Genomic DNA, 15600 nt, shown 5'->3' on the forward strand with positions numbered 1-15600 from the left:
ATATGTTTTTGAGAATACTGATAGATTACACTACATGTTTATCATGTCATTTAATACATAAATGGTTTTCTTTTAAAAATATACCACTGGGCGAGCATGGGTCCTGTCCACCTGGAAAAACGATGAAAACAGTATAGTGGTGTTATGCCCGATTTTCAAAGTCCCGGATGTAAGTGTTTACTATAAATTGGGTCATCTTAATGGGGCAATGCCTGGGTAGAACTAACGAGGCAAAGAAGTTTATATATAGTATTACAATAAAAAATATTGCAATTTTAATGCCTTTTCTGGGCGAGGACTGGTCCAGTCAGTCTAAGTGTCAAAAATATTTAATATATTTTATGTAAAGACATCTAAAGATCCCGATTTGCGTTTGTGTTTTACTCAAGATACTCTCCTTTGTCGGCAGAATTTAAGACACAACATTAATTGCAATTTGGGAAGTAAGCAATTAAATACGATTAACTTTCATTAATTAAATTAATGTATTGCCTATAATCTGAGTCTGCGGTGCGTGAAAATACAGCGACCTTGGTCATTGCGGATTATCGATTTGTACAATACCCTGTCACCAAGGTGATCTAGCAAGGTGTCAGCGATATGACAAGATTCTGTGTACACATCAGTCGCCGATGCACTTCATGATAAGTGGAAGACCGCTGTATTTATTTTCAATTATATTTTCTAGCCTTTCCAAAAATTAACGAGTTCGGCATTTCGCCGCTTCTCGAAATATTGGGGCGGCAGGAGCTCCTTCGCCGTTGAAACGTGAATAAAATCTGCGTGTAAATCTAAATCAATCTAGGATTGATGAATTGAAACATTTTAAGTTAGACAATGTAATTAACCTTTCTTGTCCCCTTCTCCGTTTTCTCCAGAAATTAATGTTTAAATATAGTACACCGGAATCAATTCGGTTATTTCCGCGCTTTGTAAAGGGAGAGAAATACAATAATCGATTGTAATATTTGAATACGGGTTACTTCCCGTACAATGTCCAATCGGGGGCGGTACTAGGATTTTGTGTTAGAAGGGATATGAACTTTAGGTACTTTTGATGTTTATTTTTGCGTGTTTATACAAGTATAGGGAGACTTTGTTTCGTGTTACTTTTTTTTACTCCAGAGTTAAATGTAAGGTACACCGATAACAGTCATTTGTTTCAACAACTTTCACCTTTTATGCATAAATTTATGTGGGGGCAAATAGCATTGCAACTGTCGCGCAAGTCCCGAAATGTGAACTTTCTCTGTGAATATTTTTACTGCAGTTATAACCCTTTGATAATTTGTACTGTATGCAAAATAGTGAAAATTCTGGTATCTCACTCCTAGCCTGAATTACTTCAAACTTCAACAAATGTACAAGCTTGATGTGCGGATGAATATAAAGGGAGGATTTTTTTCTGTGACTATTTTTACTGCAGGTCTGACCCTTTGGTAGTTTTTGCTCTGTAAAGAATGACAAAAGTTCGTGAGGCATCCGTGTGCTATGGACATAATTCTAGTTGTTTTTATTGATTTGGTAAAACACATTTATACATGTACTGTAATGTGTATATACATGCGAGTTTCAACTATATTCATGGAAAAACGATGAAGCGCCGGAAAGAAGATGAAACGCTGGAAAGATGATGAAATGCTGGAAAAAAGATGAAACGCTGGAAAGATGATGAAACGCCGGAAAGAATGTAAAATGCTAGAAAAAAGATGAAACGCTGGAAAAAAGATGAAACGCTGGAAAGATGATGAAACGCTGGAAAAAGATGAAACGCTGGAAAGATGATAAAACGCCGGAAAGAATGTGAAACGCTGGAAAGAAGATGAAAAAATGCTACATCTTGTAACGTTTATCTCACCCATTTATATACAAAAAAGTTTACAAAACATGAAAGTGAATTATAATTTTCAGTATAGTATACAAACATGTAATTGCCATTATTACATTAGGGAGAGCGCGCTTCTACGGATCTCGGGGACATTGAGTGTGCAGTCATTTATCCATTACAGGTCTCTGTTTCATATAGGAAGGTTGGCAGTTACTTTAGGAGAACAGGATTTAACTGGTAAAAATTCCAGGAACACTGGTTAGATTAACCGCTCGCCTTGAAATAGCTGGGAACCCAAAACAAACTGTTTAAAGGATACTTTAGACACATGGTTCCTTTCCGTAATGCAAAGTTACATCATGTTTATGAATAGTATTATATGATTGTTTATCTTGTAATGTATTTATTATTATTCAAGTCAGATCACTGTCCGACTGTGTGTGCTTTAAAGAGGCATGCTCAACTGCAATATCATTTGCAGATAACAGTAGACCTGTTTCATATATTTATCAGAGTGATACGTGATGTTTTGTATAAACATATACATGTATTTATATTATAATTCCTAACACATGAAACAACATTGAAATCTATGATGAGACACATTCTGTTTACAACACAAAGGCCTTTACTTTTGACGTCACGTGTTGTCTAGTTAAATGGTTACATGAAGGATGCTGACATTCGTTTGCTTTCACTGATAATACGTGACTTGAGTGTAAACTAGTTTTGAAACTTGAAATACTCAGCCAAGCTTTATGGCCAAGGACAACGACAAGGAATATCTTCAATCGGAGGAAACCTGCTTGATAGACGAAAATGATACCACGGAAAAACAAAAACTGAAAAGGTAATCAGTTTTTAAAATTTTTATGTCCTTGTGAAATTCTTAATTTTGTTGGTCGTATTTTAAAGGTATTTTGAAGGGGAAAAACACATTATTCTTTATTACTTTGACATTGTAATTACTACTTTATTCTAATGTATTTTACAACGAAATTAAGCTTTTGGGGGAATATTATTCTAGATGGTTAATACCTAACATGTGTTTTAAGACAAAATGGATCGCCTCTGTTATCTCTCTTTGGAAAGATAGGAGCTGTTATTTCATTTTCAATTCACATATTTCAGAAATATATAATATATATATATATATATAACAACGTGCCATGAGAAAACCATCATAGTGGGTTTGCGACCAGCATGGATCCAGACCAGCCTGCGCATCCGCGCAGTCTGGTCAGGATCCATGTTGTTCGCTAACGGTTTCTCTAATTACAATAGGCTTTGAAAGCGAACAGCGTGGATCCTGACCAGTCTGCGCAAAGCCATTATGTTGGTTTTCTCATGGCGCGGCTCATATGTATATATATCAAATGACCTAAGTTGTATTTTCAGGAAATATACGACGGCTTCAAAATGCAGAAGAACTGTTGTATTTGTATCATGTATTGTGCAGATTATTATCTGCAGTGGGGTTGGATACGGACTAAGTGTCATGTATGCAGAACTTGTGATTGTGTTCAATGCTAAGAGAGCGGAGGCTGCCGTGATTCAGAGCCTTTTTATGGGTCTTTCTGGCGTAAGTGGTAAGTTCCTCTTTGTGCTGGTAAATTAGCACACTCACACGAGACTTGATGAGATACCAGCGAGTTTATATTAACATGTCATAAGAGGTTTATATGAACAAATCACAACCTGTCAGTTAGAAACAGAGGTTTACATTATCATGTCATAATATTTGGTGGATGCTGAACAGCGGTTTACACTATCATGTCATAATATTTCGTGGATGCTGAACAGAGGTTTACACTATCATGTCGTAATATTTGGTGGATGCTGAACAGCGGTTTACACTATCATGTCATAACTTGTCGACGATGAACATCGGTTTACACTATCATGTCATAATATTTGGTGGATGCTGAACATCGGTTTACACTATCATGTCATAATATTTGGTGGATGCTGAACAGAGGTTTACACTATCATGTCATAATATTTGGTGGATGCTGAACATCGGTTTACACTATCATGTCATAATATTTGGTGGATGCTGAACAGAGTTTACACTATCATGTCATAATATTTGGTGGATGCTGAACATCGGTTTACACTATCATGTCATAATATTTGGTGGATGCTGAACATCGGTTTACACTATCATGTCATAATATTTGGTGGATGCTGAACAGAGGTTTACACTATCATGTCATAATATTTGGTGGATGCTGAACAGCGGTTTACACTATTATGTTTGGTGGATGCTGAACAGCGGTTTACACTATTATGTCATAATATTTGGTGGATGCTGAACAGCGGTTTACACTATCATGTCATAACTTGTCGACGATGAACAGAGGTTTACACTATCATGTCATAATATTTGGTGGATGCTGAACAGCGGTTTACACTATCATGTCATAATATTTGGTGGATGCTGAACAGAGGTTTACACTATCATGTCATAATATTTGGTGGATGCTGAACAGCGGTTTACACTATCATGTCATAATATTTGGTGGATGCTGATCAGCGGTTTACACTATCATGTCATAACTTGTCGACGATGAACAGCGGTTTACACTATCATGTCATAATATTTGGTGGATGCTGAACAGCGGTTTACACTATCATGTCATAATATTTGGTGGATGCTGAACAGCGGTTTACACTATAATGTCATAACTTGTCGACGATGAACAGAGGTTTACACTATCATGTCATAATATTTGGTGGATGCTGAACAGCGGTTTACCCTATCATGTAATATTTGGTGGATGCTGAACAGCGGTTTACACTATCATGTCATAACTTGTCGACGATGAACAGAGGTTTGATTATTATGTCAAGACCCGTCAACGAGGAAGAGAGAATTATATTATTAAATCATAACCGGTCAACGAGGAAGAGAGGTTTATATTATTAAATCATAACCGGTCAACGAGGAAGAGAGGTTTATATTATTAAATCATAACCGGTCAATGAGGAACTGAGGTTGATATGATCATGTCGAAATCGGTCAATGAGGAACAGAGGTTAATTTGATTATATCGAAACCGGTCAATGAGGAACAGAGGTTATTATCATCATTTCATAAAAAGGTCAATGATGTAAAGAGGTTGATATTATCATAACATTACTGGTCAATGTAGAACAGAGGTTTATATTATCATTTTGTAACCTGTGAATGAGAACAACGACATGAGAAAAACACGTACAGTTCTTTAACACACGGTCTTAAAATAAACACGTCTATTACCGAAAATGTGGAATTAAATTACCTGCACCGTCAGATAGATTCTCCGCCCATATACTAACCAATTTTGTAAATGTTTATAGAGTAGAGTATACAACTTGTCCAACTTTATGCATACAAAGTACCTTCTCTTCTTTAAGATTCAGTAAGTATTGTAACCAGTCAGGTGAGTATCTGCATGTCTAGATTTAATTAAACCGCTAATGTTCTTTAATGATTTATTTTCAGGAATTATCTTCACAGGTATGATTCACAAATTTGGACCCGGTGCCTGTATAATGTTTGGAGGTCTTGTCGGGTGCATTGGTATGTTTGTGTGTGCGTTTGCTCGTGGACTAATTCTGATAATCCTCTGTACAGGAATAGTAGCAGGTAATTAACCTACTCAGTGCATGCTCATCTTAAATGAACTTAAATATTTATGCTAACGACGAACACCATAAGGCGTAAAAAAAAAAATGTTTGTTTCCGGTATCCCGACCTACCCTAAATTTTTTACCCGACCCTAAATGTTTTTTGGCCTTGGAGAATATTTTTTAGAACTTTTTAACAAAAAGATGCAAAACTGCACTTTTTATGCTTTAAACATGGCCAGTGATGTTAGAAATCAACTTACTGATGCCCTAAAGGCATAACCCCCTTATTTGTAATCATTTTTTGACAAAAAAATAATTTCCGAAAAGTCTCCTTTAATAAAAAAAATTTCCAAAAAAAAAAAATTTTCCGACCTACCTACCCTAATTTTTTTGAGCATGTTACCGGAAACAAACAATTTTTTTTTTTAGGCCTAAAGGTTTGGTCAAGCTGTACTCAATATTCTAAAATGCTTGTCTCTGTTAAAACACTCTTATGCTAGAATGACGTCACGTTAACGTATGGTGACGTCAAAGTTTTTGTTGCGACCAAGAAAGAGTGCTTCTATATTTTATCTAGTGTTTTAGATTAAGGGTATATTAGAATCGAAATAATTTATAGCACAAGCTTGCTTTAACACTACTTATACACTCAGGTGGTAATACGTCTTTCAAATAATTTCACTCGGGCTACGCCCTCGTGGAATTATTACACCCGACGTATATACTACCCATCGTGCATAAATAGTGTTAAAGCACTCTTTTGCTATAAATTATTTCTTAAATCAGATATCAGATATATAATTTATAGTTCTTTTGGAATGATAGTCCAGATTTTGTTTCTGTGTGTCTGATTTTCGCACATTTCTGTACCTCTCATGTTAAGTGTCTGCTAGTTATTTTTCTGGGTAAGGTTCTATGCTTCTAAAATTTCTTCTTAGATTGATAGTTTTGGCCGAAGGCATACAGCTTTATATGTTTTAACCAAACCATTGAACATTTTTTGCAGTTCTATTTTCTCTTTCTTTTTTTTTTTTATTAATCCAGTTTTACATATATTACAAACAAATCAAAGTAATAGACATATGATGCGACAAAAATGTCGGCTAAAGATGACTGTTGAAGTACAACAATACATTTCATTGGCAACTATGAGGACGATGTACTTTTTTCACTTGATGAATGTAAACAGTCATAGCCAATCGAACGTAGTGACTTCTGTAATGCTCCGTCTTCTGCTACACAAAATTCGTTTGAATTTGTAAAGATAATGCATTTTGATTGCCGATATTTCCTGTTGCTCCCCATGCATATGGGCCTGAATCGATACCTTCTTTATTTAGTTTTATTATCTTTTCAGGAACAGCATTTGGATTATGCTACTTAGCTGCTTTTGTAACAGTTGGTTGGATGTTTAAGAATTCTGCTAGTTTCTTCTTGATTTGTCTAATGGCTGGTATTAGCATAGGGCAGTTTATTTTACCTCTCTTGTTTGAGTCTTTCATCTCGCAATATTCTTGGTCCGGTGCTTTTATTCTTGTCTCGGCTGTGTCACTGAACTGTATACCTGGAGGACTTACAATCCATTATTCCGATAAATTCTTCATAAACACGAAAGAAATGTCTGGAACAAAGTCTAATGCGAATTGTGATGTAAACTTTCTAAAGGACATTGTCATGTGGATTATTTTGGTAAATTGTCTGCTGATTTCCATGACAGGTAAGATCGTGTCGAAATATTTGAATATCAGTAAGTTACTTAAGTTATTGCGTTAATGAGTTTTGCAATAAGACTATAAGATTCTTTCACTGGTTGTAGGTGCAGATAGGAATATCCGTAAACAGGAAAGACGTCATGACGTTTCAAAACAAACAACAATGTTTAGTCCCGGTTTTGTTTTATCAGTTATAGCGTAACGTTATGAATTTTTGATAAAATAACGTGATTTGAATCGAGAAATATACTATCAGGAACCAATAGGAACTGTCAAGGTATTGATTTTTTATTCCGTTTTTTAAATAGAATATAAATTACTACACAAATCTGCTACATATATGTAGTTCGTTATACGTCATTTACAGCACGAGAGTCTTCTTACACCCCGGGGTCTAAGATGGATTTTTCCAGCACCGGTAAAGATACCGGAAATCCCCGTCTGGTATGCAAGAATGGCTTTTCTTGCATACCAGACAGTGATTTCCGGTATTTTTACCGGTGCTGGAAAAATCAATTTTCATGCCGGGGTGTAAGATGACTCTCGTGCTTCAAATGACGTATCACGAACTACATATATGTAGATATTTATGTAGTAATTTACATTTTATTTCAAAGAACGGAATAAAAATCCAATACCTTTACAGTTCCTCTCTGTTCATGGTTGCATATTTCTCGATTCAAAACACGTTATTCTATCAAAAATTCGTAACGTTACGCTGTAACTGATAAACTAAAACCGGAACTTAACATTGTTATTTGCCTTTGAAACGTATTGACGTTTTTCCTGTTTACGGACGTCGGTTTCCCGCGCTTTGTTTAAATACGCTGCTATAAGAAATAGTTCTAAAAAACCGTTCGATTGATTTTATTTTTATCATCATTTTATGAAATCGGTATGCAAGAAAAAGATTCTTTCACTGGTTGTAGGTGCAGATGGGAATTTCCGGCTCTCGGGTAATTCCGAAAATTCCCATCTGCACCTACAACCTGTGAAAGAATCTTATAGTAAAGGATTTCACCGATTACAGTAATTGTTCAGTAATAACAGCGACTACAGTAATTAGTCAGTAATTACAGCAATTACAGTAATTGTTCAGTAATTACAACAATTGTTCAGAAATTACAGCGATTACAGTAATTGTTCAGCAATAACATCGACTACAGTAATTAGTCAGTAATTACAGCAGTTACAGTAATTGTTCAGTAATTACAGCAATTGTTCAGTAATTACAGCGATTACAGTAATTGTTCAGTAATAACAACAATTACAGCAACTGTTCAGTAATTACAGCGATTACAGTAATTGTTCAGTAATTACAACAATTACAGCAATTGATCAGTAATTACAGTGATTACAGTAATTGAACAGTAATTACTACAGCAATTATTGAAATTACAGAGATTACAGTGTAATTGTGATGTAAGTATAGCGGTAATTGTAATTGTAGCAGCGACGTGGACAACTCTGATACATCGCTCGTTTAGTTTGCTCAATAAAAAGTGTACACTGTTTCTAAGTATGAGAACGTAGGTTTGGAAAATGATGTAACTCTCGACCATATATAACTAAAATACTTTAACTTGAAATACCGTACTAATAATTCTACAGCATTTATGAAAGAATAACAAATTCCAGTACATGATTTTTATATAGTACTAGTAACTCAAATCCAAAGAGAAATATCCCTACATCAAGTTTTGAATTCGTCACGTATCTTTCTGTAATCTCCAGTCGGCGTTTTAGGACCATGAAATTTGCTCAAACTTTCTAAAAGCCAGTTTAATTTTGGATTCAACTCAAGAGATTTGATCTAAACAATGAGTCCATCGCAAGGAATCATAATAGTTGAATCATGATATAGCTAAATATGTTGAAATAATTATTAGAAAAATAAACTACATGAGTCCGGTAGAGACAAATGAAGAATTAATTGACATGGGCACTTGAACGATTAAACTTTACATATGTGCTTAGATACTTGTTATTGTCCTTTTTCGCCAGGACCTAAATGGTGTTTCGCCAAATGGTGTTTCGCCAGGACCTAAATGGTGTTTCGCCAGGACCTAAATGGCGTTTCGCCAGGACCTAAATGGTGTTTCGCCAGGACCTAAATGGTGTTTCACCAGGACCTAAATGGTGTTTCGCCAGGACCTAAATGGTGTTTCGCCAGGACCTAAATGGTGTTTCACCAGGACCTAAATGGTGTTTCACCAGGACCTAAATGGTGTTTCACCGTTGCTGTACCTTCTTCGAAAGCGTTTAGTATATGAGGTTATGGTTCTTTAAGAGTACTTGTTACATATTTATGTTAAAGAATATTGGATGCATAAGGTGGAAATACCTTTAATTTATACGGTCATGCTACTTGAAACATGCCAAGGATTACGAATGTATGCATATAATTAACTTTATAAAACTCCACAGCGGTGCTTTTGCTACAGACCATTCGAAGGCGGTGCCCACGTATGGCCCTTTGTTTGTAATGATCTCTATGTGTCTTCGTTTAAACATCAATCATTTACAAATTCATTTCATGCAGTGCTTCTGGATTTTGTTTTCCGGAGACGAGACTATTTCTTTCGGATCTACACATGCTCTTAGTTTTTATTTGCAGTTAACGTTGAAGCCTGGTTTATAGTCGATCACATGGTGACACGTGGATTTACCCGTGAGTCCGGCTCGGTCTTAGTCTCTACAATGGGTATTGGTAGCTTGATGGGTAGGGTTAGCGGAGCTTTGCTCAGACTTTACTGCAAGTATGTCTGTACTTCTAAGACAAATTGACTTCACACTATATATATATATTAAACTGAAAATGGAGCCATTGAAATAAATATATGATTATGATCGAAATTTCGAAAATGATAATCATGCCTACATTACATATCTCAGGTCTATAGGCTCCAAACGACATTGAGTGTGTGTGTGTGTGTGTGTGTGCGTGCGTGTGTGTGTGTATGTTCGGGTTGAACATCTTTTTCAACAATTTTTCAGTCATATAAACGGCGGTGTCTGCTTGTAGCAGTGAGCACAATGTCCAACGTTGTAGTGCTGCCTCACTGGAATATCACGCCATAGACATGTGGCATGATACCCCACCAAGTCACATTATACTGACACCGAGCTGACCAGTCCTAGCACTATCCCCTTAATGCTGAGCGCCAAGCGAGGAAGCTGCTAGTACCATTTTTTTACGTCTTTTGTATGATGCAGCCTGGGATCGAACCCACGACCTCCCGCGCTCGAAGCGGACGCTCTACCACTAGGCCACCGTGGCGGTTCCAACCGACCGACACGAAGAATTAACATAGCATTTGTACTTGACCTAAATTGACCGTTATTCTTCATTTGCATCATTTTTGTTTAATTTGCTCTTTTGGAAGTTCAGGAAGTTCAGGATGCAATCAGAATTATCATGAATTTTTCCCGGATTTCTTTTTAGACTTCATTTAGTGAGTTCATAGTTTAGCAGCCTCATTCGCGGTGTTGCATAGACTTCATTTAGTGAGTTCATAGTTAAACAGCCTCATTCGCGGTGTTGCATAGACTTCATTTAGTGAGTTCATAGTTTAGCAGCCTCATTCTCGGTGTTGCGTAGACTTTATTTAGTGAGTTCATTGTGGAGCAGCCTCATTCGTGGTATTGCATAGACTTCATTTAGATAATTCATGTATTAGTCGCCTCATTCGCGGTGTTCCATAGACTTCTTTTAGATAGTTCATGGATAAGCAGCCTCATTCGCGGTGTTGCATAGACTTCATTAGATAGTTCATGGATTAGCAGCCTCATTCGCGGTGGTGCATAGACTTCATTTAGATAGTTCATGGTTTAGCAGACTCATTCGCAGTGTTGCATAGACTTCATTTAGTGAGTTTATGGTTTAGCAGCCTCATTACCGGAGTTGCATAGACTTCATTTAAATAGTTCATGGATTAGTAGCCTCATTCGCGGTGTTGCATAAACTTCATTAGATAGTTCATGGATTAGCAGCCTCATTCGCGGTGGTGCATAGACTCCGCCTCATTCGCGGTATTGCATAGACTTCATTTTGAGAGTTCATAGTTTAGCAGCCTCATTCGCGATGTGGCATAGACTTTATTTGGTGAGTTCATAGTTTAGCAGCCTCATTCGCGGTGTTGCATAGACTTTATTTGGTGAGTTCATAGTTTAGCAGCCTCATTCGCGGTGTTGCACAGACTTCATTTAGTGAGTTCATAGTTAAACAGCCTAATTCGCAGTGTTACACAGACTTCATTTAGTGAGTTCATAGTTTAGCAGCCTCATTCGCGGTGTTGCATAGACTTTATTTAGTGAGTTCATTGTTGAGCAGCCTCATTCTCGGTGTTGCATAGACTTTATTTAGTGAGTTCATTGTTGAGCAGCCTCATTCGCGGTATTGCAAAGACTTCATTTAAATAATTCATGGATTAGTCGCCTCATTCGCGGTATTGCATCGACTTCTTTTAGATAGTTCATGGATAAGCAGCCTCATTCGCGGTGTTGCATAGACTTCATTAGATAGTTCATGGATTAGCAGCCTCATTCGCGGTGTTGCATAGACTTCATTTAGATAGTTCATGGTTTAGCAGCCTCATTCGCAGTGTTGCATAGACTTCATTTAGTGAGTTTATGGTTTAGCAGCCTCATTACCGGAGTTGCATAGACTTCATTTTAATAGTTCATGGATTAGTAGCCTCATTCGCGGTGTTGCATAGACTTCATTAGATAGTTCATGGATTAGCAGCCTCATTCGCGGTGTTGCATAGACTTCATTTAGATAGTTCATGGTTTAGCAGCCTCATTCGCAGTGTTGCATAGACTTCATTTAGTGAGTTCATGGTTTAGTAGCCTTATTCTCGGTGTTGCGTAGACTTTATTTAGTGAGTTCATGGTTTAGCAGCCTTATTCTCGGTGTTGCGTAGACTTCATTTAGTGAGTTCATGGTTTAGCAGCCTTATTCTCGGTGTTGCATAGACTTCATTTAGTGAGTTCATGGTTTAGCAGCCTTATTCTCGGTGTTGCATAGACTTCATTTAGTGAGTTCATGGTTTAGCAGCCTTATTCTCGGTGTTGCGTAGACTTCATTTAGTGAGTTCATTGTTGAGCAGCCTCATTCGTGCTATTGCATAGACTTCATTTAGATAGTTCATGTATTAGCAGCTTCATTCGCGGTGTTGCATAGACTCCGCCTCATTCGCGGTATTGCATAGACTTCATTTTGAGAGTTCATAGTTTAGCAGCCTCATTCGTGGTGTTGCATAGCCTTTATTTGGTGAGTTCATAGTTTAGCAGCCTCATTCGCGATGTTGCATAGACTTTATTTGGTGAGTTCATAGTTCAGCAGCCTCATTCGCGGTGTTGCATAGACTTTATGTGGTGAGTTCATAGTTCAGCATTCATTCGTGCTATTGCATAGACTTCATTTAGATCATTCATGTATTAGCAGCTTCATCCGCGGTGTTGCATAGACTCAGCCTCATTCGTGGTGTTGCATAGACTTTATTTGGTGAGTTCATAGTTTAGCAGCCTCATTCGCGGTGTTGCATAGACTTTATTTGGTGAGTTCATAGTTTAGCAGCCTCATTCGCGGTGTTGCATAGACTTTATTTTTTGAGTTCATGGTATAGATAACAAGATGATAACAGAATACAAATTTATTTCGATGTGCAACTATAACCTTTACAGGTGCCCAACATTTTATCACTGGGTATACCTGTGTGTGATTATCGGAGGGTTACATGCTGTAATTATCAACCTCAATAACTTTTGGGCGCTGGTAGCTGCTTGTATAGCATATGGTATTACCTTCGCGACGACTGGTTCACAGATTCCGGCAATTATGTTTGAGTCGGTCGGGCTGGAAAGATATCCTCAGGCGATGGGAATGGCAAATCTACTGTGTGGTGTTGGTGAGTTAATAGGCCCTTTTCTTGGAGGTATGTAATGTTTTGCTTTATTTCTCTGTATATGTTGTTACGCGTCTAATCTTAATTTGTTATCCAGTGGTATTCTGTGGCCACACGTTTGACAGCAAAGAATTTGAAATACTTCTAAATTGAATTCATTCCACTTATAATATATATGTTTTCAGAGATGTATATATGATATATTTCAGGATATATATATGATATATTTGGTGTTTACGACACGGCATTCTATGCGGCGTCCGCTATAAGTGCGTATATCAGTTTGGCCACGCTTTTTGCCGCTGTCCTGGTTAGAAGACGTAATTTACGTGAGACAAGAACAAAAGTCGACACAAAAGTGAAATACAAAACAATAAAATGATAAAACACATCTTGACATGGAGCTTAAAGATGTGCCATCACACGATCAAACAAAACAAAAACGAACTTGGTTTTATTGAGTCTGTTCATGCGGGGTTTGATCGAGTCAGTCTTCATTAATAACCAGCAAAACCATACTGCATATATCCATGCAACTCTGACATTAGCATCAGTTGGTGTACTGTAAGAGTTTGTAAAGTATCTGGGCAATCTGTGCGAAATTTTAAATGTTCTTTGTGGCATAGAGTAAATCTGTAACAATATTATTATATATAATTATGCTTTGTATACTTTATTCTGTCGCAGAAACATGAATAAACGTATCGTTCGTCATAATGATAAAACATTACAATCAAACAGTACATCTGATCACCTATTATACAGACCGTAGGCACAGTAGTTGTAGTTGTAGACCGTATCAGTATTTATACAGACCGTAGGCACAGTAGTTGTAGTTGTAGACCGTATCAGTTATTATACAGACCGTAGGCACAGTAGTTGTAGTTGTAGACCGTATCAGTTATTATACAGACCGTAGGCACAGTAGTTGTAGTTGTAGACCGTATCAGTTATTATACAGACCGTAGGCACAGTAGTTGTAGTTGTAGACCGTATCAGTTATTATACAGACCGTAGGCACAGTAGTTGTAGTTGTAGACCGTATCAGTTATTATACAGACCGTAGGCACAGTAGTTGTAGTTGTAGACCGTATCAGTTATTATACAGACCGTAGGCACAGTAGTTGTAGTTGTAGACCGTATCAGTTATTATACAGACCGTAGGCACAGTAGTTGTAGTTGTAGACCGTATCAGTTATTATACAGACCGTAGGCACAGTAGTTGTAGTTGTAGACCGTATCAGTTATTATACAGACCGTAGGCACAGTAGTTGTAGTTGTAGACCGTATCAGTTATTATACAGACCGTAGGCACAGTAGTTGTAGTTGTAGACCGTATCAGTTATTATACAGACGTAGGCACAGTAGTTGTAGTTGTAGACCGTATCAGTTATTATACAGACCGTAGGCACAGTAGTTGTAGTTGTAGACCGTATCAGTTATTATACAGACCGTAGGCACAGTAGTTGTAGTTGTAGACCGTATCAGTTATTATACAGACCGTAGGCACAGTAGTTGTAGTTGTAGACCGTATCAGTTATTATACAGACCGTAGGCACAGTAGTTGTAGTTGTAGACCGTATCAGTTATTATACAGACCGTAGGCACAGTAGTTGTAGTTGTAGACCGTATCAGTTATTATACAGACCGTAGGCACAGTAGTTGTAGTTGTAGACCGTATCAGTTATTATACAGACCGTAGGCACAGTAGTTGTAGTTGTAGACCTTATCAGTTATTTATACAGACCGTAGGCACAGTAGGCACAGTAGTTGTTATTGTAGGCCGTATCAGTTTTATAGACACGAGATCATTGACCAATTACAACAGATCCATAAATGCCCGCCATACTTTGAAATATAAGCCGTTTTGTGCTGAGAAAACTATAACAGCCAATTTTTGTAGTTATTCATAATTACATCTCCAGGTAACCATGTTTATTTGAAACTTGAATGTGTATTGTTTGTCATGCATTTCTTTTAACATGAATATGCATTTTCAAATCCCCATTACATTGTTTTGTTAGTGTCCTATATTACAGGAGCGTTTCTGTCCCTGACAATATTTTGAATAACCTGTCCACCCATGTTGTTGTCATTTCAATTGAGCAGTCCGGAAAAAGTCGCAAATGAACATGTTATTGTAAATATCATTGTTTGGATAAGAATATATGTTATGTCTGTACATGATATGTGTTTAGATCCAATAAATGTTATGTCTGTACATGATATGTGTTTTAGATCCAATAAATGTTATGTCTGTACATGATATGTGTTTTAGATCCAATAAATGTTATGTCTGTACATGATATGTGTTTTAGATCCAATAAATGTTATGTCTGTACATGATATGTGTTTTAGATCCAATAAATGTTATGTCTGTACATGGCTTGTGTTTTAGATCCAATAAATGTTATGTCTGTACATGATATGTGTTTTAAATCCAATAAATGTTATTTATCCTACCTTCATGCAAAATAAAGGCAAAAATCAAGGGGTCAGATAAATTTTGCTTTATCTGGTCAGTGACTAAATAAAG

At 36.9% G+C, this 15600-nt stretch overlaps 1 protein-coding gene across 1 annotated transcript; it reads left to right on the plus strand.

Moving 5' to 3' along the window:
- Positions 1-2310: 2310 nt before the first annotated feature.
- On the plus strand, positions 2311-14413 carry LOC123541433 (monocarboxylate transporter 13-like). The gene is made up of 7 exons (XM_045326901.2): positions 2311-2678; positions 3227-3417; positions 5316-5459; positions 6801-7160; positions 9773-9914; positions 12844-13094; positions 13274-14413. The coding sequence occupies exons 1-7, from the start codon at positions 2587-2589 to the stop codon at positions 13444-13446; spliced, it is 1353 nt and encodes a 450-aa protein (XP_045182836.2). The 5' UTR covers positions 2311-2586; the 3' UTR covers positions 13447-14413.
- Positions 14414-15600: the final 1187 nt, after the last annotated feature.

The sequence above is a fragment of the Mercenaria mercenaria genome, chromosome 16 (assembly GCF_021730395.1).
Source record: "Mercenaria mercenaria strain notata chromosome 16, MADL_Memer_1, whole genome shotgun sequence".
In the NCBI taxonomy this organism is placed as follows: domain Eukaryota; kingdom Metazoa; phylum Mollusca; class Bivalvia; order Venerida; family Veneridae; genus Mercenaria; species Mercenaria mercenaria.

What these genes read in the sequence shown, in the direction of transcription:
- LOC123541433 (XM_045326901.2), top strand. Translation starts at nt 2,587, where the DNA reads ATGGCCAAGGACAACGACAAGGAATATCTTCAATCGGAGGAAACCTGC. An exon ending in TCTGCTGATTTCCATGACAG is followed by an intron (nt 7,161 to 9,772) that starts GTAAGATCGTGT and finishes TTTTATTTGCAG; the next exon opens with TTAACGTTGAAGCCTGGTTT. An exon ending in TTGCTCAGACTTTACTGCAA is followed by an intron (nt 9,915 to 12,843) that starts GTATGTCTGTAC and finishes TAACCTTTACAG; the next exon opens with GTGCCCAACATTTTATCACT.